At 41.5% G+C, this 26,952-nt stretch overlaps 1 protein-coding gene across 1 annotated transcript in view; it reads left to right on the forward strand.

Moving 5' to 3' along the window:
* Positions 1-4,112: 4,112 nt before the first annotated feature.
* KCNQ1 (potassium voltage-gated channel subfamily Q member 1) overlaps positions 4,113-26,952 on the forward strand; it is a 367,299-nt gene continuing 344,459 nt past the window's right edge. The window contains exon 1 of the mRNA XM_075427497.1: positions 4,113-4,526. Coding sequence (XP_075283612.1) covers positions 4,132-4,526 — 395 coding nt within the window. The 5' untranslated portion in view covers positions 4,113-4,131. The remainder of the gene's footprint in view (positions 4,527-26,952) is intronic.

Consider the following 26,952-nt stretch of genomic DNA (forward strand, 5'->3'; position numbering starts at 1 on the left):
CTCAGAAAACTGTTCTTAATTGCAACTTGATGAATGAATGACAACTTACATGTATCTCCCCATCTCACCACTGAAATGGCTAAACCATAATCTGCCCAGGATTTTAAAAAACTAAGCAAACTCTTTTACCTCTTTTCACTTTTTTTGCCTCTGCTTTAAATTATAAGGCTGAGGTTTATTTGTTCAACATGGATTCCTGTGTTTTCAAACTTCATTTTTGTATCTGAGGTCTAGGTACTTGGTTGTGCTGCAGCTTTTAATAGGAATATTTCTAAAGTAATGATACGTCTCCATGAACAATATTTTTAAATTGATAGAAAATATTTCAAAAGTTATTCTCATATAGTTATTGCTATATGAAAGTATATAAACACTCTAGGACTTTATTTCCAGTTCAGTACTGCACTGCATTTACCTTCATCACTGGCTGCATTTTTAAAATTATCTACTGACTGATTAAACTGTGGACTCTCCAGGAAATGGAATGCAACAAAATATTTGCTCTAATTCAAGAAAAATAATTCAAAAATTAAGACAAAACAACTGTCTTTTTCCTCTCCTTGAAAAGAGTTAACATGTCCCCTAGTATAGCTGGGCAGAAATGGAAACTGGCATTTAAAAAAACAAAACAAGAAAAAAACCCCCATCTCCCAAAGTAATCTAACAGCAAACAAATGGAGAACTGGTGCAACCTGTAATTGCAATGTAAGTGTTAAAGGCTTTCAGAAAACAGAGAACACTCAGATACCTACTGTTTGTTTGAGTCTTAGCTTCCACAGGGAAGTAATCACATAAAAGATCAAGGTGTCTCTTCATAACTGGCTGCACCAATTCCGGCTTGTAAACATTCAGCAGTAGCTTAGCAGTATGATCTTACACAACACTATGGCAGGCACAAAGTCAAAAGATAACATGCAATGAGCATATCTGACAATGAATGCATAATATCAGTCATAATTTGGTACAGGATAACAGAAATACAGCCCTAGGCTGGTACAAACACTTCTGATCTGCTGTTGCCCAGTGGTGGAATTTTCAGAAATGCTTTACTAGCCCTGCTCCGATTAAATTACTAGAATTGGGACCTTTACCATCAGCTTCACTGGTGTATTATCATCATACTACAGTGACTTATCATGTCTCATTTCTAGAATCAAAATCCTCTGAAAGACATAAAGATTTAAAACAGTACTTGCAAACTGTGAAATAATAAATATCATGGCTATTACTCATTTTGCCACAGTTCTGTAAATACTCAGTGGACTGAATTATTATTGTTCTAAGAAATGATTCAGTGTAGTAGTTCCACCTTAATATTTAAAACCTATATCTTTTTTATCCAATGTATTTTCCTACTCTCTTCACTATCAAAGCCTAGCTACCTGGTTCCATAAACATACCTTAACACTCATCTGCCTCCTCTTCCAATTTTTAGCTCTTCCATGTATACACCATAGTCTCTGGATTTTTTTTCTCTCATTCCACTTAAATAATTATGTTGTTTTGTTAAATGAACAGGATTAATATCGACATGGCTACTTATGAAGGGGAAAAATGGGAACTGCCATTACCATGTTAAAGTATTCATCTTGAAAATGTTGCACATTATAATATGGTTTTGGTAACTTAATACATATTAAAGATAATTATTCTTTGGATTCTCATCACTAAGTAGTCATCTATTTGACAACTTTATTGAAATATGCTTTATTGAAGTATGTTGCCTTCACCTATGCCAGACAGATGTTTTAGCATTCAGTAACATGAACTAGCTGGGAATCAGCTAGCAAATTTATTTTTACTATATAAAATAAACATTGTAATCTATCAGTGACATATTAAAAAAAGTGGATTTTGATTAATTCCTTGACTCCAGAGAAGAGATGTTTACGTATTGCCTAAATACTAATTTTAAATATTTTAACATTTAAAATTCCTGAATTTGTGATGATTCTTTGAAAGATTTAGCCACCATTAGAGGTACAAACCAAAACTTTATGAAAATATTTGACTTGAAGACCAGCTCAATGTATTAGGCTATGGAATGTATTTGAGACTTTTCTTGTTTTTCAGTGAGAAAATTATTGAAACAAACTTTGGTTGCTTGGAACAGTTTCTCATTGAATACTGAGGATCAAATTTAGTTCTTAACAATTTTCTTCACTTCTTAGCTCTTTGAGTACATAATACCTCTCTAACTTTTGTTTTGGAAGAAAGTTGCACAAGTAATACAGAAATTCAATTTTCTTAGATTCAGTTATATTGAGGTTTCTATTCTCTATTTTGTTGATCAATTGATACATAACAACATAATGCCATGATATTTTTTAAAGATTTTGAAAAGTTTTTGAAGAACAACATAATGTACATATGAACATACAGCCTTTTGTTTTGCTGAAATCTGTAAATTATGTTTTGTAGCTGGCTCCAGGATAAGGTCCTCTATAACCCAGACAATATGTTGGTCTTTAAAATAAAGTGGAGCACTTACATAAAAAAATACATTTGCTAACTTTAATATCAAGACTTTATCAGGCTAGTCCTCAAACAGTGAGCCTTCAAGGGCAGCAATGACATTCTTTCTTCCATTAGTCATTTTTCTTGCAGGCTTATTGCAAGAAAGAACAATTTCTCAAAACAGAGAAACCTGGCTCTGTTTTGACCAGATGCAGGAAAGGCTTCCTTTGAAATGCTGTTTTTATTAAGCTAGTTTTTTGTTCTTGCTCTGGTGAAGGGAGGAAAAGGCTGGTTAGTATGTTGTTGGTTTGAAAACAAGTTTTGCAAATTCTCTTTTTAACACTTCTGGATTTTGTATTCCTAAGAAAGGGCCAGATCCTTCATGGGTGTAAATTAGTACTTTACAAGAGCCTTGCTTGTTTACACTAATGAAGGATCTTGCCCAGTCCCCCTACCATATGTGCAGTCTGACATTTGAATGGAACTGCAGTTAACAGCATTGTTTTCGTTTAACTTTATTTAGCACCTTATCTTCCCACAACATTCTTGTCCTAGAATCAGTATCAACCACGAACTCAACATAGCTCTTACTAGTTCTGTTCTATTGTGGGCTAGAAGGAAAAAAAAACCCCAGCACTCCAGATCAAAGAGCACCCTTGTCCTTTGCTCTGGGAATAGAAATTGTTAACTAATTAGTGCAACAAAGACTCTTATTACCATGACAAATGGATTCACACCACAGTTAATTCAGTCATAACTTACTCCAGTACACAGGAAACTTATCCAAGCCTTCAGAATAACCTGTTATTAATGGCTAAACGCAGGCACCCTTTCACAACGACAAAATGTTTTTAGTGTTGGTGAAACACTAGACTTGTAGAGGATGCAAGTCTGCAGAACTGTGTTTATCGTGTTCTACAGTTCGCCCAATTACGCAGCTGTTTGCTCCCTTATGTTACAGTAACACCGAGGACTGCGAGGCCTGTTGGCCAGGCCCTTATTCTTGTTACTGGTATTAAAAAGCCTCCTGGAGAATCCCCAGTCAGGCCGCATTCTAGTTCAGAGCAGAGCTCTGCTGCTCTCAGATGCTGAAATTCTGCAATAAGGGCCGGAGCAGCAGGCCCGGAAAACTCTGGCGGTCCTAAATCCCAGGTAAGGGGGTGTACCCCCGGAGCTGAAGCCTCCGCCAAGCCACGGGCCTGGGAAACGCTTGCTGGAGTGCTTCGTCCCCACAGGCGCCGAGGAGGTGGCAAAGGCCGCTGGGCTTCTGGGGAGCCGGCAGGCTTCTCCCCGGCCCCCTGCGTACCGCCGCCTGGGCGCGCTGGGTCTGGCAGAGGCAGGAGGCCACCTCCACGCAGCCACGGCGGTGACGGGGGACGTGTGAGGGTGAGGCGGGCTGGGGTCAGCCCGACGCGGAGAGCGGCCCGCGGCCCGCGCCCCGCCAAGCTGCGCTGCCCGCCCCGAGTCCGCGGGGCAGCGCCTCCCGGCGGGCAGTGCCGGCGCTGCAGCCCGGGCGGGGCCCGCCCCCGCCCCCGCCGCGCCTTCCCTCACCTTTCGCGGCCGGGAACCGCCCCCAGGGGGCCGGGCCAGCGGCGGCGGCGGGAGAGGGCGCCCGGTGCCGGTCGGTAGCTCCTCAGGGCAGCGCAGCGCCGACGTCGCCCGGTCTCCCCAGCCATGTCCTCCAGCTCCCCCCCGGGCGAGCCGAAAAGCCGGGGCCTGGGCCGGCTGTCACTGCCCAGGAGAGGCAGCATGACGCCCGGCAAGAAGCCCTCGGCGCTGGAGCTGGCCGAGAGCACCCCCAACGCCCACTACGCCCCGCTCTCCACCGCCCAGGGCGGGCAGCCGCCGGCGGGTTGCAGCCCGGAGCCGGAGCGGCCGCTGCGCCTCAGGAGCGAGGCGGTGGTGGTCAACGCTGGCTGCCCGCGGCCCCCGCCTGTCAGCCTCGACCCCCGCGTCTCCATCTACAGCCTCCGCAAGCCCCTGCTGAGCCGCAGCAGCGTCCAGGGCAGGGTCTACAACTTCTTGGAGCGGCCCACGGGCTGGAAGTGCTTCGTCTACCACTTCACCGTGTGAGTACTCGCCCCGCTCCCCGCCGGGCCCACCTGCTCCGCGCCGGGCTCCCGTTACCGCAGCTCGTCCCGCCAGCCGCGGCTGCCCGAGGCGGGGAAGCCGGCTCCCGGCGGGGCCGTCGGTGCGAGGGGCTCCCGGGGCCGCCCCTCACGCCCGCCCGCCGCCCCGAGGCGAGAGGGGACCGCTCCGGCCCCGCCGCGCCCCCCTCCCCTCCCCTCACGGGGCTCCACCTCGCCGCGGAGGCGGGAAAGCGGCAGCGCCGGCCGGCCCCTCATCGCGGGGCTCCCCGGACCAGCCCGGTGCTCAGGGCTTGGACCTCTGGCAGATGCGGTTTTCCGAGGCGGTGTTTTTTTCACAGGTGTGAAGCGAAACAACGACAAAAAAGTCGCGCTCCAGGGAAAGTTTGTCTTATTTTAAGCAGAAATGGTGTATTTAAGTTCAGGAGCTCTCGGGCATATCCATCGCATAGAGCAAGAGCTGGCTTCAGGCAGTTTTCTTCAGAAAGTTACCCTGGGAGTTGAAATAAATTGTTCGTTCTGAGCATGGAAATGAAGTAGGCGACGGCATCGTCCGTCCTTTCATAATTTTCACTGCAGTGACTCCTGATATTCTAGCTCGCTGCAGAGCGCCTCGGCACGCGTCCTGAGCGAGCGGTGTGCTGCCGGTGTGGCAGCCCCGCTGGAGGAGAGCGGCAGGCAGGTGCGACGCTCCTTTCCCTGCCCTCTTGCCTTGCCCCTTGCTCTGATGCCTTGTCCCATCGGGTGCGAATGCCGCCGCTGTTATTTTTAGACAGGAAGGAGGACGACGACGTTTGGAGGGCTGAAGCTGCTTAGCTGTAGGCAGGTTGAAAACTGCTTTGGGTAGAATGTTCACAGCGCCGCGCCCGCCCTGCGCCGGCGCCTGGTAGGTCTGCGGTGCACAAGGATCTCAACAAGCGCCTCCGTCAGAAATCGATGCTTTTTAATCGAGATGCTGCAGAAGGCTTATACGATGTAGGTAATAAGGTCAGGTAGAATCATGGTGTCTATTTTATGCATGCACAAAGACTTATACCTATATATATACACACTACATATGTACATGCTTATTGCAACAGCTAGAGGTAGAGACATTTTATGATGAAAATCTAAAGAAATGGTTAAAAAAATCAGTTTGTATTGATCAAATTATTGTATTCTGATTTAAAATTCTATTTCTGAGTAGCTGTTATTTTAAGTCAGTTCAGGATTGTGTGTTTATATTCCACATTTGAGGGTTCTGTAGTCTTTAGGTAGTCAGGTAAGTGGTACTGACTTTATTTTAGTGGAGGGAAAACAGCTGTCACCTGAGTGTATTTAACTGGGAGATGACTGTGTGCAGCTGCTGAGATAATTGTGGGCTCCATTCTCCTTAGTGTTATGAAAATGCCATTAGATGACAAAACAGCTAATGGCTGTAATTATGAAGTGTCTGATAGTTGTGGTTGAACAATGTAAAACTTTCAGGAATAGGAGTTACTTTTTTTTCCTCTCTAAAAGGGAGTTTTAGGCATATGATTTCCGACCTCTTTCAGGTGTCTTAAATTATGGATAGAAAGGACAGTAAATTGTGCACAATATCTTAACTAATTGTCTCTAAACCTTACCAGTGGGCCCAGGAAAATCCTGAAAAAAACCTGCTGGATCCCTTTACCTAAGATTCTAGTCTGAATTTTAACTGTCATTTTGGCAAGTATTAGTAGTGTGGATTAATCCTATCTGTGCAAGAATTAAGATTTTGTAATTCTACTTTAGGAAAAAGATTTTAATATGTACAGGAAGTCATTGCCTGCCTCTTCCTCCAATACTTATCCATCCCCTGATGCTTATCCATGATGTAAGAATTAGCCCCAGCATTTCCCCTCTTTCCAGAGAATTCTTCTGATGCAGCGGTGAATGACAGTGGCAGTAAATATTCTCAAGCCTCTTACTGAGCATTAGCCAAATTCCTTCCCTTGGGACTCTGAAGAAACAGAAGAGGGTACTGACACCCTCAGATGTTTCTTGCAAAGCAATCTGCAAGTACCGTGTGTGTACTTCTAAGCAGCCTCACTCTGATTTCCACCAGCAGAGGGAATTGAGTCTGTACTGGTCCTCAGCCATCCCAGCTTCTCCTTATTCGTGTGATAGATAAGCGTGCACTTGTTGTGCTCTTAAATAATGTTTTAGGTTACTGATCTTTGGTCCGTATCTCTCCGACTCTCCTGCTTTCTGAGCTCCCAAAGCAACTTCCTGGGGTGCTTGCTTTCTGCTGCGGCAAGGAATGCTCTCTTTGAGTACATCCCCTGCCAGCCACATGCAGAGTATTGGTAGATTAATAGTTGCTGCAAAGCAGAAGTTTGTTACTGAAATCAACTGGTAAGGCAGACAGTTTGGCTGATCCAGAGAAGCAGCTGCGTCTCAGCCTCTGCTCTGGAGGGGGCACGGGACCCAGTTTGCTAACTTTTGCAAGCAGTTAGTTATAAGTGACAAGCTGCAGAGCCAAGAAGAGCTCAGAGGTGTAAGACACACCTCCCTGTGGTGCATGCACTTCTCTCCCACAGGAGCAGAGCCAAGAAGAGCTCAGAGGTGTAAGACACACCTCCCTGTGGTGCATGCACTTCTCTCCCACAGGAGGAAGTAACTTGATTATTTTGTTGTCAGCACACAAACAGACATTCATAGAGGGCTAAGCTGGGTTTTACCTTGTGATGTGCGAGGACCTTGACAGTTGTCTCTTCTCCCAAAATGAGCTGAAGAGACTGATGTCATGTGCCTGTTGCCTCTTTGCTGCTCCCACTGCTGGCTACCTCCTGCTCTATCCTGGGGGCTTTCAGCTGCCTGGGAGGTCTTGGTCACTATCTTAAAGGTTCAAAGGGGAAGGAAAGGGAACAGGAGTGGTGTTTAAATCAGGCCATAAAGACCAAAGCTGAATAGAGCGTCCTGGCCAAGATCTATCCCAAAGGTGGGAGCAATGAGCACTGCGGGCTTCTTAATTTTCTGTGTGTTGCACTGTTCTACATTGTGCGGAGTGTGTGGCTGCGTTCTTCATTATACACTGAAATGATTAAATTTAGAAGCAACTACTGGAATAGTCAATGTAACTTGTTCTGGACGTGTATCTCTGGCTGGTTGTTGAAACACTGTTTATCAAGCGATAAGAGCTACATCTACTGATTGCTTGTTACACCCTTTTCCTGCTCAGGAATCTTAGTGGTATCTAGAATACTGTTAGCTAAGAACCGATGTTCAGAACTGATATTTCCTCAGTTTTGTATTATAATGTTTAGAAAGGGAAGTTGAACACCAAGCTTTAATGCACAGATTCTGTGTTGGTATATTTGTTTTGTATTGTTTAGATTGCTGTAAGTTTGGGTGTGCAGCAAAGCCCCTCGGGTACCCCTTGATCTAAAGGGTGGAATCTGGTTACCTTGTACAGCAACAGAGGGTTGCTGTACTAGATCAGGCCAATGGCCTGTTTACTTCTGAATTGTTATTTCTTTCAAAAGGCAGCTGTTCTGAGATGCAAAATGTACATTCTTTCTCTCTTGTTGATATTTTTAATCTTCCAGGATAGTCGGGTATCACAGTTGTTGATTAAATCAAGTGAACTCTGCACAGGTCTTTTCGGAGATTTGTCTCATTTCCTCAGAGCAAAGAGCAGAAACATCTCAAGTGAGCAGAATAAGAAATTAATTATTATACCTCATTTATACTAGATTTTCATAGGCTGTGGAAATAGTCTCTATGGGGAGAAGGAATGGGGAATCGGCTATTAATTTACCACTCAAAAAACCTGCCTAAAAATACTAGTGGATGTGATAGAAACTTTTATTTCAGCTACATGATTTGGTTTGATGTTGTATTAAATTTCATATAAATATATGAAGTATCTAGCATATGTACACTTGATTCTACCCGTGCAAGTAAATTGTGCTTGATAGCTGAAGATTTACATGCGTGGCTTCTGCAAAACGAACTGGTGGTTGCTTGGAAACCTGGATTTTGCAAGCAAGAGCTTGCCCCGTGGTATGGCCGCATGTATGGCAATTGCCTGCCAGACCCACAAACTCCCCTTGTCTGTCAGAGGTGAAGAAATGACTGTGTGCCACTGTACTAAATGACCTTCGGAGCTAGGGCATCTTATCACACTTATCATAGTAGTGCACCTTGGGATAGGGGCTTTGAGAGGTGAAATGTTCTGTGGCCTTAATGAATCAAGTTTTCAGGCAATGTGAAGAGAGGTGGAGCGACAAAAGAAGCTTAAATTCTGTCATTATAGTGGCCTGCTGAAATCCAGAGAGTGTCCCAGGGGTGGGAATTACTGTAAAGAATAAGTGAAGTCTTCAGTTATTTTAAAAATTTAGATTTAAGTGTATGAGGGAAGAGCTGCTTCTCACCCACTTCATGTAGTTTAAAAGAAGTTTCTTCAGGCACGTTTTAAGATGTTTTTAGTTATGAGCTTTCTGGTGATTTCTCTTGCTCTCAGCATGGCAAATAATGACTTCGGCAATGTAAACTGCATGTTGTCTCCCCACGTTCTTTGAAGTGTAGGCTATTACCAGAGCGAACAATTTGGAAACCGATGGGCTATTGGTCTGTTCCGGTATAGCAGCTCTCCTTTGTTGCTGTGCAAGATAATCAGCTTCTATCTTATCTTTGCATGGGTGTACCTGGTTCAATTTGCTTTCCCTTTGTAGACGTTTGGTTTAATCAGCAATGATTGTCATTTAGTTTGTTCGAATCCCAAGATGTTTACATAAGCTTTCACTGGCTGGTGGCTGTGATTTGGGAGCCTGGTCGCTGGAAACAGGCAAACTCTCAGAAGTGTGGCCGCATGTGTACACGTGCGAAGATAAGAAGCAAAGGTAGATAGAATATTCCAGTTGTATGTGTACCAGGACTTAGAGTAATCAATTTTAAAGACAATGCAGTGTTTACATAGTGCTGTTTACATACAATACTGTGAAGAAGAAGCATAACTCCAATTTAAAATCCCATTTTTGTCATATTTCCATATGTACTGCACACGTCCTTCCAAACCTACTGGTTCATACTTGATGTGAAGACTGTTGAGGAGGGAAAAAGATCCACAAGATAACTAGTGTGTGCATATGCTCATGCATGACGAAGTTTTCTTTCAGATTGAGTAAACTTAGTGAAAAAAAGGGGCAAAACATACAAAATACTATGTTTTGGACATGAACATTGGGATGTTTAGATATTTTTGTGGCTTGGAGTCAGACTTTTGGACTATTACTTCTGTTTTAAAGAGGAGATTTAAATTCTCCAAAATAAGTATGGCTTTTCTAAGTGGAAGGAAAGAAAAATAATTTCATTATACTCATATTCTTTCTGCTGCAGTTAATTGCAATAAGACCCAGGTTTAGTTTTTCTGTCTTGTCAAGACTGAGGTAGCTTAGTTGAGGTCAAATTGGCCCCCTCATTTCGGCATGTTTAAGAGAGAGATTATGCTTCTTGTCATGCAGTGGCTGATGTGAACAAATGTTTATTTCTGAACGACATTTGTCTGTGAACTCCTGTTGCTTGCAACCAGCATTTAGTATTTGTTTGTACTCCTGGAGCCCCAGTATTTCCTTCCCTTCATGCTAGATACAACTGTAATAGCAGGAATCTGTCACTTCACATTTTCAAGAGCATGGTGTGTTACAGCTGTGCAGTAGCTTATATGGAACTTTCAGGTTGCACACATGCTCAAGGACTACAACTGGGAAAAATGAGGTGGAAACAAGGTGTAGCTTCTCTCCCCCAGCCATACTCCAGCGTCTAGCATTTTGATTAGCAGCAGAGTGCACGTCTTTGCAACCTAGCACTGTGTATCTATCGATATGCCTGGTAACACTTGTGTCTGAGACAAAAAGGGATTGGAAAGCCAACTTTAATTATTCCCACAGAGGAGGGAAGACCTTTTGCCTGTCCCATTATTGTAGCTGGTCATACATGTAAGACTGCACTAATGTTGAAGAGTTGCTGTTGCAGGATCAGCCCTGTTTGCTGCTCAGCCAGATATTGAGGCTTTGAATCTTGGCAGTTTTTGGATACAGGTGACGTGGAGAAGTGACTTAAAGGCTTTGCTGCTCCCTCCTTCCCTCCTGCATGCCACAGTGTAGCCCCTTCACTACAACACTGCATTAAGGTGCTTCTTTGGGACTTCTGCGGTTGAGGTAGTATCTTGGTTGGCCAGTATACAGCTTTCCACTCTTGCCTTGTGGCATGTTTCTCAGTCTGTAACTTGACAGAAGTTTCATTTTTGCTGAGGGCTGTCTGGCTGTGCTGTGACAGAGACCAATCCAAGTCTGTGCCAAGAAGACCGTAGGAGTAATAGGTCAAGAGGGGTTCCCATTTGTCTCCCAGTGGGACAGTAGAAGTTCTCAAGATAAGAAATGCAGATACCAATAGCTGCATCATTGACTAAAAATGGGAAAAAAAAATTATCAAAGGTTACTTAGTAATTGACTGTTATCAGAAACAAAAGCAGTATCAGAAACCAGATCCTCTCAATGTCAGCCACCAGTATTTAATGCCCGGAAGTCACTTTGCCTAAATCACCATCGCTGCATCATTTGTCACGTTAAATGATTGCTCCATGAAAATTATTGTGGAAATGTATTTTGATTGTTGAAGGGGAAGGAAGGTGAAAAGCCAGGTATCTTCTAATTAAAATGCCTTTTGAAGGTACACCGTATCTTTAGCAATAATTATGAAAATTCAATTTCTGTTCTGAAACGGTTAACGTGATATGGTCGGCTAATTAAAAAAAATGTTGACCGTCCTCTTGACCTCTGGTCTGCAGGCAGACACAGAAGCTCCCTGAGGGGAAGGTGTTCTGTAGGGGCAAAAAAAATTTTCTAATTGTACTGATGTTTAGCTTTTTGAGTAACTGATGGAAGCAGAAGGCTGTAAACTTCTGAGCACTAACGGTCAGTGGAGACGGGTTGCGTGAAGTGAAGGAACAACTCTGTGGAATGCATATATAAAAGTTATAGATGTATTAAACTTGGGCAGGCTTTCCTGGGGGTAGCCTTCCCTCTTTTCCTGTCATCCTTCCAGTATAACATTTCAAGCCCTTCTGTGGTGTTTGCTTTCCTCCAGGAAAATAATTATTCTACCTCTAAACGTTGCACATGAATGATCTTAAGAAAAACCAGTAAGTGCAGTATTCACGTTTCTGTGTATCTGTCAAATGGTTGGTTGGGCAATTCTGGCACACTTCCTTGCTCTGGCTCTTCAAATGCCAGGGAAAGAACGTGCAAGGCTGTGTAGATAGGCCTCTTTCAAAACTTTCCTTGCAGCTGAATCAAGGCTAGAGTTGAGATTCAATTGCAGTGAACTAATTAGGCTGAGTTCCAAATGCCTGAGCACTGGATGTATTACAAATGACGATGACAACATATGCTGTAGGGAACTATGCACAGGCACAGTGCTTTGCTGACTTTAAACTTGGCAGTACCTCATTAATTTTGTGCATTAATAGATTGTTTAATGTGCATTAGTGGCCGAACACAAAAGCTGTGAACATTTGCTCATTGAATTCCAGATGGAAAATAGGGTCTTGTTGGGGGCAAGGTGTTTTCTGCCTGCCACCAACAGGTCCAACACGAGTTTCAAATGCGTTGGAAAGCTGCCAGCTGCAAAGAAGTCTGATCAGCAGGCTGAGTTACAAAAGAAGAATGTGTAGATTAGTGAGGTTTTAGGTAAGGTACTAGCTCTTCTCATACAGTCATGCTTCATCTGGCATAATGGCCTGTGAGAACTATTATAATATCAGTAATGATAATGGGAGAGCACATGTATTTACAAGCTTCTTCTATGGTAGTAGCTACTGTGTTTTACCTCCTACCACAAAGATATGTGTGTGTGTATATATGTTTTAATAATGGAGAATGTTCAATGCTTGAGTAGTCAAACTTAATATTAATTTTACTGTGTGTTTTTAGACAGTGATTTTCTGTTTTCTTGGTTTTTTTTAATAGGAAATTCTAAAGCTACTCTAAATCAAGTAGTTTTCTTTGGCCACCAGTTTGTGCATGCCTGGAGGTCTAGACGGGTGCTTGGTGTGAACTTTTCCCTTGTCTGGCATGATCAGTTTTTGTGGGCACATGGATTTTCCTCTTGCTCTTTTCCCCACCTCATGGTACAGAATAGTACAGTAACAGCCATTTTCTCTATTCAAGCAGCTGTAAGAAATTGCACAGACTGCAAAGCAGGGCCTGGGTAGTTGTGTAGGTGTAATGTAAGTACTTTTTTGTGTGTGTGTGTTTTCGTTTTGTTTTTTTTTTAAAAAAAAGGAAAACCAACAAACTCCAAACCAACAAGAACAACAAAAAACACTCACACAAAACCCAAAAGTACAGTCCCATGTTTCTTGAATGGCAGTTTCCTCCCTTAACACCCACACTTTTTAACAGAGAATTTAGAACCTGGAAAAATTACAATAAAAAATAGATAGGCACAAGGGAAGCCAATGATTTCTTAAAGCTTAGGACAACCGCAATGACAGTTCGCTCTGAACTGCTTTAGTGTCAGAACTGCCAGTGGCACAGGTTCACGAGCACGCATTTTCTCAAAACTGGCTGAATCCCTTTTGAGCTTAAGAAAAGAATGTGTCTGTGTGTGGGACTTTATTCAAGGAATACCTCAAGCACTAAAATTGCAGCCTTGGAATTTTATCCTTGTGAAAGCCATAAACTACTGAAAATAGGGAATTATACTGCAAATCATTAAGTGGCCTTTAGATGTTCCTAGCAATGTGCATAGAGTAGGTCTTTTTAGTTTTTCTCATATGTTCTTCACAATCAATGTGATGTTATATTTTTATGAAAAGTGTTAACTAAAACCAAAATAAACCTAGGACAGGGTTTTTACATACTTTTAAGTTTCTTCTGTTTCTGCAAATATTGATCCTGATCTTTGAATTTCATATTAAAATTTTCAATAGGGACGTAAGTCTCACACATGTCTTGCTAATGCCAATGGACTTGCATGTCTTTTGACAATACAATTTTGTTGTATTTGTGATAGAAAGCTGAAAGGTTTTACTCCTAGCTATAAAATCCCTTTTCTTTTGTGTGTCTTTTTCTGCTGGGGTTACTTAAAAAGTAAATGCTTTGTAATATAACTTGACTAGTGCTTACCTCAAATGAGAAATAGACTGTTCTTAGTGAACGAAGATCTTGAAAGAGTAGAAAATCTTTATCTTTGTTTATCCTAACAGGTTGTGCTCTTATTTATCACTATTAGCTTTACTCTAACACATCCTGAAAAATGTAAACTTATACTTTGTCCATATGGCTGTTGTCTCTTGCCTGTAGTAAAGATGTTAAATTGCATGAGAGATATATATAGATATATATATATGCACACACAGATTTTTCACCACCTCACCAGTAGTTTTGTTGTAGATTTCTAAAAATAAATGGTCCTTCCTCTGTCCTTCCCTTCTTGCATGTGTTCTGGACTGGGCAAGAACACAGACTTGTACCCTCTGTTTAGACCAGGAGTGGTCACACTTGCAATAAGCCGCTCACTGTCAGGCAGCAGTCTTGAACTGACATAAGAAGATTGCACTAGCTTATAACTTCAGTGCTCACAAGTCACTAGTCTTCTCTGTAAATGTACTCCCTGAAGTCTTGGGGATACATTTAACTTTTTTCAATATTTAACTATTTTTTCACTGTAATACTAATATTACACAATTTTACATGGGTTGGATAGGGAAGAAAATTGGGTCACAATTTGAGGACAGAATGTATATCATCCATCAGGTTACTTCCCTGGATTCTCTCCAAAGACGCTAGGTTTAATAGCAGAAGCATGGTGCTGGTGGCAAAGATTACAGAACCCTTGCTCACCCCTAGTACAACAAAGGCTGCAGTCGTTGTAATGAAAGTATCTTCCTTCTGCAAAGTAAGGAATTACCTTCAAAGAATATGTTTATTCCTGTAGCAGCTATCCCCTTCCCAGCAAAACTGTGTCATCTGAAAATGGGCTGGAATTGGCTAAACTCCTTTTTCACAATAACCTTTGAGGGCATCGCAGTCCAACTAAGAGCTGAAGTAAAGGTGCCTCATCTCCTGTAAGGATGTTGACAAGTAGAGCAAAGGAGAATGGATGCAGGAAATAGTTTGCTGCTAATCTCGTTCTTACACCCTTCACATGCCTCTGCCCAGTTATCTGTGCAGGGAGATGGAGATAGGGGACAGCGACAAGAGGAAAGATCTTCCATCCTGTGGCTTCAAAAAAAGAGAACACTCTGTGCTGATCAAGTGAAGAATCAGTGGTGTTTGTATTCTGTAAAACAAAGGCTTTATCTGTCCTTTACAAACTTTGACAAATAGTTCTTGGGTTTTTTTTTCCCCCTAATATTCTTCCTAAGGAGATCTAGTTGAGCTTATTTGATTTGTTTGTTTTTCACTCGTCTTAGAAGACACTCAAATGCTGTCAAACCTGATGATGAGTAAATAAATAAATGTGTATTGCTTTATGGCAGTGAGTAAACGTCATGTGACTGTGTGCTGTTATCTTATCCGTGACCCAGAAAGTATTGGTAATGAATTATCTCAGCACTTCACACAAAATAAACCTGCTCACTTGATGTTTTCTATGTCAACAGGTCATCCAGCATCCTAGTGCTAAATGGTCTGAGCTCCCTGTTTCAACAGTATGTAAAGTATGACAGGCACAGACATCTAAGTCTCACACGGTCGTGTTAGTTGTATGCCTTCATAGTTCTGTTCATTCAAGCCTGCTCTTTGTAGCTTTTATTTACTGTTATGGCATGATCTTATTGGGACAACTATGTATTTGAGCCATAAAAATGAGAAAAATGCTACAAGAATGAGGGAGAAAACAAGGCTTTCAGATACTGCAGGTTTTACATTTGCAAATGCAACGCTGTGGCTGTACTGTGCTAATGCTAGCCATTCACGGGTATGTGAATTGCTTGTTGCGCTCTGATTGTCCAGCTCTGAGGTTATCTCCTGGTGACTTGTGGCAGTTTTTTGTGGGGCTTTAATGTAAAACGTCATACATTCATAAAGTCTCACTGTAAAGTGAGACTGAGAAATTGAGCAGACTGTGTGAAAACGATGTACTATGAAAAGAGCATAATCTCTAGAAGCTTTCAGTGGACAGTATCTGTAAGAGTAAAGGGACACTAGCTTATCTGTCTTCTATAAAATAGTGTAGATAATATCCAAGCAGGTTTTGATACTAGCCATTAGCCTCTGCTGAGGTGATCTCCTTTTCCTGAGGAAAGTTTTGTATCAAATTCCTTTCTCTTCAAACAAAAACCGTTCATTTCAGGGAACTGGCATGTGGTCTGTGTTTAGCATTGAAATAATGTATGCAAAGTGCCATTTGGTTTTTCTCCTGAGGTATTCTACTGGAAACCTAGCAAGTAATCAAACTATTTCTAAGCACTTGGAGGAAATCAGTTTGTTAGTTTAATACAAGATATGTTAGCAGTCAACATGGATTGGTCAAAACCCAATAATCTGTCAGTTTCAGTCTGATGGAGTAAAAGGGTTTGTGGGTAGAGAAAAACAGATGTTGCCATACATATCTTTTATCCGACTCTTGATACTTCTCTTCTTTGCTTATGAACATGATTTGTTAATGAAATTGATACTGTGTGGATAGGAGATGGAAATTGTGAGTACTCCTGCTGTGGGACAGGTGTCCAGGATTCTGCATTCACACTGTGAAAGGAATATGTGCAGATGTGGGAGCTGGGCAAGTTCTTAACCTTGTGGCGCTAGAGTTGTCCTGCATTTGGCACGCGTGTGTGTAAGGAGGGTTGGCGCTTTTTCTGTTCCCACCCTTTCTGTTTCTTCCCCTGAAGTACCTTTGCTACTTTCTTGTTCAACTCAAAAGCCACTATGAGTTTTTTGAGAACAGGTTTATTAAACATGTCTTCTTCTCTGCTGTTGACGGCATCTCTGCAGGTAATCTTCTGGGCTTTGCACTGCCTGCGATGGCCAGATTCCTTTGGCTCTGGGGACTTTAGCTGCATGGATACACAAAGATATGTGCTGTTTAGGTGCTTCCTCTATTGATCCTTCCAGTGCGCTTACAGAATGATGGAGTCAAAATTTTAGACTTTTCAATGCATTGCCGCTGTGGTAACAAGAACTACTCCTTTCCCATCCAGGTTCTTCTGTCTTGCTGTTTAAACTGGCAAAGATCTTGGGATGAAATTATATGTATTGCAGATTGCTAGCTGAATCCACCATAGCTGAATTTACAAACTGATTTAACAGTGAGTGGCTGATGGAGATATAGCTGGTTGTGGTGGGTGGGTGGCTCATCTCTCATAGCTAAGAAAAGGGACTGTTGTATCGGGGTTTCAAAGGAGATGTCTCCTTTCTGGCTACTCTCTTGGCATCATTATGCTCCTGCACGCCTGCTCATTAGCTCAGTATGAGATACTGGTAAAAAGTCCTTGATTTCATAGCAGCAACTAAAAACATCAGTGTTATCGACATTCTTCTCGTACTAAATCCAAAACACAGCGGCTACTGAGAGGAAAATTAACTCTATCCCAGCCAAAACCAGGACAGAAGTGAAGGCAAAAATGTCATCCAGAGACTTAATAAAAGAACAAGAAGTCTGCCACAGCTGAATCAAGAAATAATAAGAGATTTTTGTTCTGATTCTTTGTCAAGTAAATCTCTGATGTGCAGTAAGCTACATCGTGTTCTAGATTGTGTGTTTATCTGTGCACCTAGGTGTGCACATGTGTACATAACTGTCAGTGTTATCAAGCACTTTGCAAACATTGCTATAATGGACACGGAGGCCATGGTTCTGTCTTTTTCTACAAATGGAAACTCAAGGGAGAAGATTCAATTCAAGTTTACACTTTGGTGGTAGTTAACTGTTCTTAAATATTTAAACAACTATTTAGTCGTGCCTCTTGTTTGTTTTTATCAACTGTATCTCCTGTTAAAAGGGATATTTTTATGAGCTCCTCATGTTTCTGTTGCCACCTGTTTAGAGGGAAAAAAGAGAGAGTCAATACAGCTTCATTTAAAATTGTTTACTTAATGATCCAAAACTCAGTAATAGGGAGCCTGATCCAGTCCATCCACTGCCACTAGCTGTGGTTGCACCTGGCTTCAGGACAAATGCAGTTTCAGAAGAAAAGAAGAAAAGCAGTCTTGTGATGTTAGGAAAAGAACAGCCAAGTGTACCTTTGGTTTCCTCTGCCTCGGATAACAAATGCAACCTGGTGATGCTTCTGTCTGGTTGCTAAAATGAAGTGCTCTGTTCATTGGAATTGCAATCTCTTTTGCTTTCTCTTTCTTGAATACAATGTCTGTTTATTAAGGAGACTACATTGGCATTGGCCTTTCGATACGGTGCCTCTTTTTGCCTGCTCCCCAGCCTCCCACCCCTCCCACATGTGCAAGCCATGTGATGTGTAGAAGAGACTTTGTATTCTGCTGAGTTTCAGTGAACAGTGGCTGTGGAATACTACAGCCATGGGAAAATTGTGCGAGTTTAGGACAGGAACTGAAGCCAGAAATTAAATCGGTTGAAGTGCCCCATAGGCAGCAAATGATTAACCAGAATAAAATTTGGCTGCACCACTGAAGTGAGCACCTACCATGTAAAATAAAACTAGTATTATATAGCATGTCTTTTAAAGGGTATTTAGTAATTAAGCTTTGTTTTGAATAAGTGGTTATCCCATAAATGCAGGGGAGGCCATGGTGGTAAAGGTAGTTTCTTCACTTTTCACTGTTCTTCCCTGTATTTTATGAAAAGCGTAGGGAAGAATGAAGTGGTTTTTACGGAATGATTATAGGGAAAGTATCGCTATTGCAATGCAAGGAAGATAAACAGCCATGGGAAAGCCAGAAAATGTGCGCTTCCATTCCCAAAGTGTAAACGTGGCTTCTTTATATTAATAAGCTGAAAGAAGTTTGAATACATGGAATGAAATGCAGAAAAATAGCCTAGACACTAAGGAATAAGGACTGCCTATAAATTTACTTCTTCCTCGCAACTCATCCGAGTCAGCTTTGCGGGCTGCTTTGTATCACCTTGTTTACAGAAGAGGGGAGAAAGAGACTAGTTCTATCAATGCCCCATGGACCTGAATGAAAATGAGATTTACTGGCTGTGGCTTTCTCTCCACTTCATATCTCTAAGAAATTTGATACTAGGCCAGATCGTTTTAAAAGATGTGTCTCCACTGTTCTCTTAGTCCTAAATGTGGATTATGATTGAGCTGTAACTGCTAGATCAGGCTGGATAAAGCTGTGTAAAGCATGAAGGTGGAGGGAACATATATGCAAACACTGCACTCGTGCCAACTGGCAGGGCATGAGTTGGTTCTGGCCCAAAAGTTAGGTAGCCGCAACAGTGTAGAGTTGCACCTGCGCTAGCAAAGCCTCTGAGAAGTAGGACTTACTAGCATAGGTAGGGACTATACAATTCTAGCTGGTGTTGGCACCAAAGTTGGCCCTGAGCCTGACAGAGGTAGTGACTAGTGATTGCACCTAACTGGGTAGATGTCTCCACTATGTACTATAGCATAATCTTCTAGGGCAGGGATCTTCACACCTTGTATGTCTTTACAGCATCTAGTACTGTGTGAATATGCATGGCTCTAAGGTAAAGTGACAATAGGTAGCCAGTCTGTACTTCTGAGTTTACCCTGCGCTGATATTGCACTAGTGCCTTAGAGCACTTTGCTTTCTGTACTCCAGAATATGTGTTAATGCAGTGGCATCAGGAACTGACCGACAGCTGTGTCTTAGATAAGGTTTGATCCTTCTTCCTCCCTAACCTACAAGTTAAAGTTGTAGGCTGTTTGTTCTAGCTGTTGTGAATCACACAATCTGACTGGTGTTTTCCCTGACATCCAAGTCTAAAGCTGTTATCAGCACCGCTCTGTGAAATCACAGTGGTGTTTGATTTAGGGGGAAACTGGCACCTCTCCGACAAGTGCTGGAATGTCCCAGGCTGTCCTTGGGGTACTGTTGGCATCTTTCACAGCAATAAACCCCTAGTCAACAGTCTTGATCACGGGCAAACACCTGCCAAGTGCACAAAAGCGCTTATCTCCTGTTAGGCCATGCATTCATAAAAAGCGAAGTCGTAAAAAGCTTCAGTGGCTGGCAATTCCAGAGCTTACTGTTAGACTTGAAAAGAAGTTCTAAAGAACACAGGCTTCTTATCAGTTTTAATTGCTGGGCAGTGGAGAGCTGCCATTTGTTTAACGTCGTCTGATATTAGCAACTCTGTTTTATGTTATGTGTTACAGAAATGTTTCTGGCAAGCAATATTCTACTGAATGTAAAATTAAATTCAACAGAAATACTTTTTTTCAGGAAGAACTCAGAACAATTGAATTTAACAGGTAAAGAAATGCAAACTGGAGTCTAAAGAAAAGATTAACTGGAGGTGCATAGTGCAATGTTAAGATTCTGAATTCTAGACAGTTGGCTTTTTGAACTACAGATGCTGCTGTGTTGTAATGACTTTGCATTGCTGCTGAAATTAAGTGCTGTATTACCTAATCTTTTTAAATTTCATTTTTAAACACTGCATTAATGTTTATGCATTTGTGTGAAAATAGGAACTTCAAAGTTAATGTTCGCTGAATGGTCCTATATTCATGCCATACTTAAAACCAAAATTCATGCCACCTTTAGGGAGCTGGGCCAGAGATAGTCACTTTGAACAGCTGCATCAATGTCTGTAGATGGTTTTGCCTATGAGAGATGCCTTTGTGGTTTTTTTTTTTTTTTTTTTTAAGTCAGCTTGCTGGATTTTGGCAGGCATCAAATTCTGCATGGGTCTACAACTGGGTCACTACAAACTAGTAGATGTGCAGGTTTTTGAAATGCCAAGCAAACATTTTGAATGCAATTAAAAGTGTGCCTGAGCTACTTTTAAACAAAATAGTAATAAGAAACCTCCTTGGATTTTAGTTTAAAATTACTCTGGAACCACAACTTTCAAACAAGAAGCTGATACGAAAAAAATGTGTACTTTATGGCAGCTGCCAAGGAGCAGATTGACAGCAGTTAGTTAATCAGGAGTAACTGCAATGGAAGCCACTTCTCTGATCTCAGCCCTACCCCTTAAATAGCAGCTGTGTCCCAGAGTAATCAGTGTGGTATGTAGGTGGGATTTTCACACACGCTAGGGAAGATATGTTGGAATGTTCCTCACTGGCTTGAAATGAGACCTGCATTCACTCACGCTCTGTAGCAGCTTTGAAAATCTTTAAATGAGACTTGACCAGAAATAACCAATTTTAGGAGTGTGAGTGTGCCTGTTCACATTTAATGCATCATCCTTTTTGTTGAGATGGTCAAGGAAGCTGGTTGTTTTGGTGGGCAATCTGTTTGCAACTATTGCCAAAAGACAAGTCGATGAATTGGCGAAGGGAAGAAAATAATGTGTAGAACAGACCTGTTGGCACCTAAAAGAGGTGATAACAAGGGCATCTCTATTTTGGTGCCACACGTCTACATGTAGTGAATAGATGCAGTTACCTGTCCTACAAACGTGTATGACTGTTTATGTGCTGTTTTGACATCTGGTGTTTGAAGTAGCATACAAACATGTTTTCTTTATTTCCTTTCTTTGTATGAATGTCTGTCTTCATTTTAAATTCTTCTTTTTCCTTCAGTGTTTTTGTTTCTCCTTTTTTTGTGTGTGTGTACATGTCTCAACTTCTTTGGACCCTTGGGAGACCAGTTGTGTATTAGGTTAGAAAAAGCGGCAAGGAGAGGCTAATGCAGTTGTTTACTTACAGTGTTAAACTCTGTCCATGCTTGAAGTGGAAGGAAACTGCTTTTCCTTGTGACTGCCAGTTGCCAGGATTTTAGTGTTGTGTGGTTTTTTGTTTTTTGATTTTTTTTCGTCTTGCACGAGGGATTTCATAGTTGAAGCTGTCTTGGCTTATGAAATGCTGAACTATTGATATCTCTTTGGTTAGCTTATGGAGAGGAACACTTCTGTTGGATTAAAACATAGCTAAGCTATTGCTGGCTGGCTACCTGTGTGTGATTCAACAGAAGCAGGAGGTGGAATCAGTCAGTTCTCAAGTGGCCACCAGTTCAAATCTGTTAGTTCAGAGTACCCTGGCAACATTACTATGCTGCTGCCCTTGCTTAATCAGATAGGAGGTGTATATTTTCGCATTCCTCATCTTGATTTTTCCTTTATTGTTTCCTTGTATTTGTTACCTCTTATTCTTCTGACATAAAATACCAAACATTTGCCTTTTGAGCAAAATCTTTCTAAGCATTCACAATTCTAGCCAGGGAACGGATTTGCATTTTTGTTTGGAGCAAGCAGTTCCTGTTACTCATGGAACGGGAGTGGCTCTTTAATAAAGACACCGGATCTATGCTATGTAATTACTGTGAAATAACCCGTACAGCAATTCTGTAGTGTCAACAGCTTGACAACCAAATGCTTGCTGCTTGCTGCTCGTAAGCTCTGGTGTGGAAATAAACTCTGAAGAGCAGACTTTAATGTTCAATACATGCACTGTTTCTAGATTGGAAAATCTCTCCCTAACCCAGTATGTAATACAAATGCATCTACATACCCAGACTTGTTAGCCAGGATATTTGCTGGGAGCTCAAGGAATATGAGGTCTGCAGAAGGTATGGTACACGTAGCTATGAATATCTGAGTGTATAGTTTGAAGATTAGTTGGCTGAATGTAGGCACCTGCTGAAAGGCACCAAGTCTCTTCTCAGGCCTGTGCTGGTATTAGATATCCTGTAATCTGTTCTGAGCACAGCTGATCTTTTAAATAACTTTACTGTCAGGTTGCCTTTTTTTTTTGGTCTGTGTGTGCAGTGTTTACCACCAAACCACACTGCTTCATGGTAGAGGTTGCTAGGTGTTAGGGCAATGCAAACAGAAAATAACCGGGATGATGCTGGAGTGTCCTAACGGAGTGTAACATGAGACAGCCTCTACAATAATTGCTTCTTTTTTGTTACCCGCAAGCACAGCTATCTTCTCCAAGGCTGGGACACATCCTGTTCAAAACAGAGTGCAGTGCATGGAATGAAAGGCGCTGAAAGCAACCAGAAGACATTGGTGGCAGATGTTTACAAAAGGGACCTTGCCTGGAGCCAGCCCAGTGAGCTAAAGGCTGCGCGCTGGGGAATGCGGAGCCCTGCAGCCCAGCCAGTGGGGTAGGGGCTCCAGGCTACTGAACAACTGTTTCTGAGTTCTGCCAAACAGTTATGCATGACAATCTGTTTTACTTTCAATAATTTTTTTTTTTTAAATATGTATATATTTTTTTCCTTTTGTGGTCACTTGCTTTTTAGTTTTAGTTCTCCTCTGTAGGTGGGACTCTTGCTGATTTCAGTGTGATACAATATTTGAAATGTGGAGTATTTAAAAAACAGAAGTAATCAAAAGGCACTGTAGAAGTATTCATTCAGAGAGTACACAAACATACTTTATCCTCTGATGAGGTGCTTTCATTTGTTTTCCATCTTCTTGACCTGTGGGTCTTCCGTGTGAGCCTGCCAAAGGCACGTTTGCTCTATGATTGTATGGTATATATCTTAGGAAAAACAAGAGGAGATAGAAAGCTGAAGAGAAATGCAGAGTGAAGAAGGGGCAGAGGTTTGTGTAATACCAGCTAAAGCAGTGAAGTTAAACAGAGAAGTTTTCGGTGTGGTGGCAAAGTAAACCCAACAGGAAGGTTAAGTCTAGATATCCTTGTTTGAAGAGCACTTCAAGCTCTGTCAAACATTGTTGGCCAGATAACTGCAGTAACACACTGGGGGGTACTTGTTTATCCATGTTCCTTTAGCAGCCTCATATGTGTTTCCATGGCATAGAAAACCTGTTCTAGTGTGTGGCTAGAGGCTGAGGCATGAGTGTAAAAGATTGGAAAGTCTCCTTGGTGTTTGCTGAACGGAGCTACCACACCTGAAGACAGCTGTCCGCATTCTTTTATAATCCTCTAGCTCTCAAGCCATTTGAAAGCTGTGATTTCAGGTGTGTGACGAAGGCTTTTATGAATATACTATTACTGTGTGGTTTTCAGGCAGCTGGTGGTAACCATCCCTCTGGTAAGTCTAAAGGTTCAGTAAATAAAAGGCCCCAAAAATCAAACTAACCCCTCCTCCAAGAAAAATACTCTGCCAAGGTTAAACTTAAAGAAGCCCAGAACCCATCATTAATTTTTGTTTATACATTCTCTCAGTTCGCTTTAAAACATCTGTGTCGCTATACTACTGTGACTTTATTTACTTGGTGGTGATTGGGTGTTGTGTATGTACTGCTGTAGGGTGGCTGTATTGTGTACTTAGAAGCCAGCATGGGTAGGCATATGGCTAACTTCTTGCTGGCTGACAGTTTCCTTAACTCAACTTGAATTTAGTGCTGTAAATTTCTGTGCTACCTGGCAAATAGATTTGCATATGCATGCAACTTTCAAGTAATTGCAGTGGAGCTCTTAAGGTTGATCATCATCTTCCCTTCTCTCCTGTTACGAACATTTGAAAGCATCCTAAGCTAAAATAGACTTTGCTGTCTGCATCTTAAGGTGCATCTGCACCTTAAAATCCAAAGGCATCTTTATTCCAAATTCTTGACCCTTGAAACGTAGTTCTCACCTGCGGATTATTGCAGTGTTGTATTACAGTTTCAGAGCCTCAGCCTGAATCACTTATCAGTGTATGAACCTCTTAACCACTGGTAGTACTGTCATCAGTTCCTCTTGTGTGTAAACAGTGTTCAGGTCCCTGTGTGAACCCATCCTTTGCTTTGTTTGAAAGAAAGTGCCCAGGAACAGAAGAAAACAACGTGCTTCCTTTTGGATCAAACTAAAAATGGTTTTGGAACTCAATATGTATATGTTGTACTGTTAACTCGGAGATATTTTCCAAATATTTTACTTGAGCATGTATCAACTGAGGCAAGGATCAGATCCAGAAATCTGTTGTTCTCAGGGCTGTATCCTTTGTGGATGCAAACAGTGACCAGGGAACCAGGCTGGCTGATGGTTCCCTCTCTGGCATGCTTTTGGATCAGCAAAGCTTCAGGCAGTGATAACAAATGAACTTTAAGTAACTTCATTTGCTACAGGAAGCTGTACTTATGTATCTAGAGTATAAAAAATACATTGTGGGTAATGGACAAATTTTTAATTTTTATGAACTGTGGGTGCCATTTTCATTGTTGCTTATACAGCACAGTTCTGCTGGCAATTAAAGGGATCTGTGCACTTAGGAGTATGGAAAAACCCCATCCTGAATAACTTAAAAACAAACCAACCCATAATACTGAAGAAAAAAGCCAAAACAACAGCAAACCACACTCCAGAAAAACCTCACCTTTGTATTCACTGCTCAGTGTTACAGCTGATACAGGAAAGTACCTACATGTTAGAATTATTAATGACTTCTCTAGTGTATACACTGAATATGTAGAATGTTCTGATATTGTCACATACTGATTTTTCTTATATTGAAATAATCTAGGCTGAATAGCTATGGTTGTGTATTCTTCAGGTACTTAGAACTAGAACATCCTATTGAATCCTTTGTAAAGACAGTCTTGCTGATGGTGAAAACTGACTCAAAATGTTGGGAAGTGGTTTTGGTTTTATTTCTCTAAAGTTGCATAAAACCAGGGCCAACTAAACTAAATTATGTTTGGCCAACATTTTGCTCTCTATTTTCAAGGTCCATGTTTCTTTTGGGGGAGAATACTTTGGAAGAGAAAAGGGCAAGCAAGTAGAGATGCTAGCAGCCTTTGTCTAGTGGTTGGACCTCCAAAAACAATTTGCTCAGCTCAAGCAATTATGAACTTTTCCCTATGTTAATGAAACAAGTGACACTTGTAAAAAGAGGATTGAAAAAAAAAAAATTAAGAACTCAAACTTCCCCAGACTGCTTCATTAGATGACTGAAATTGTAAGATAATAGAAGTATATCTTAAGAGTCCTCAAACTAGGAAAATGAGAAATTAATTAGCACTTGGGGATTAATTAATAACCTAATTTGGAATGAGAATCTTTTTTGTTCAGCACTGTCAATTTAACCTTAAAATAAATGCCTGCTAATGATTGAAAATTCAAAGAAAAATTGTTCAATGGCATGGATAGGGTGAAAATCATCCTTAGGTAAGTTGTACGCACTTGTGTTCCTCTCTTCAAAGAACTCTGAGTATGCATTCAAGTTAAACTCTCGTATCTTTCAGCTAATGAACAAAAAAAGCCCTAATCCTCAAGAAAGACTAAAAACTATGGAAAGACTTTTTCTAGGGTTGTTTTTAATATAGTTGGAACATTTTTGAGGGGAGATCACAGATAATCAATTCCTCATAGCTTCTTGAAAGAAGCGGGATGTTAAATGCGCTCTTCCCAAGGCAACCTTATTGTTCAAGTCACTTGTTATGCCTTTTGTCCTGTGGTGCCTAGAAGAGGACTTGCTGACACATAGAAAGCCCACCAGTCCCTAGGAAATGTGGTGTTGCTTTTCATTCTCCTATCTGCCTCTCTTCTTACAGTTTGTTTCTTTTCTTAAACTTCTGAGTTCCTCAAAGGAGACAGAATCTGTCTATTCTGGGTGTGCCTGTAGGATGTCTAGTTCAGTGGTTCCTTATTGTCCTCTGTGGTTGCGAATAATTTATCATAGTTTATAAGTTTTTTCAAATAAAAGCGAAAATGAGATGGTGTATTGGAAAAGCAGCTACATGAGAAATTGATAAATTCTCCTTCAAAAAGATTCTGCTTTCTTCTGCTTGGTTTGGCGTATCTGTTGTTCAGAATAACCTGTTCATTACACCTGTAGTTTAACAAGTATTATGCAGAAGTGGCAACAAAGAGTAGCCTTCATTGTGTTAAACACAGTATTCCAAAAACAAGGAAAAAATGCAGTCCTGCATAGAAGTCATATATTGAAAGTTTCATATGTCCTTTTTGTGCTTTTTTCTGTGGTGGCTTCCAGGACAGTGATTGTTTGCACCTCTGCAGTACTTTAAAAAAAACAAACAAACAAAAAAACACAACAAAAAAGTCAGGCGAGAGGTGTCTGAGAACACTTAGAGCCAGCTGCCCTTTCTGGCAAAGCAGACTGCGTTAATAAGCTTGGCACTCATCTTTTTATGGGTGTATTTTATTGTTTCTACATGTGCATTTGATTACCCAGAAGACCTTTAGTTTCCTGCCCTCTCAAGGTGGAAACCTGCAACGGTTATAACCATCAGTGCAATCTGCCATGCAAACAGTGACCTTGAATGTGTTGGACTTGCTTCCTTGCCTTATTTGGGAACTGCTGGTAAAAGGCCACTCAGATAAAACACAAATTTGAACGCGGCACCTTAATAACAGCAGCATAGTGGTCTAGGGGAAACAATGTTATGAGCTGCACTTTAAATATTTATGGTTAATGAGTTAATG

This window comes from Opisthocomus hoazin, chromosome 7 (genome assembly GCF_030867145.1).
Source record: "Opisthocomus hoazin isolate bOpiHoa1 chromosome 7, bOpiHoa1.hap1, whole genome shotgun sequence".
Lineage (NCBI taxonomy): Eukaryota > Metazoa > Chordata > Aves > Opisthocomiformes > Opisthocomidae > Opisthocomus > Opisthocomus hoazin.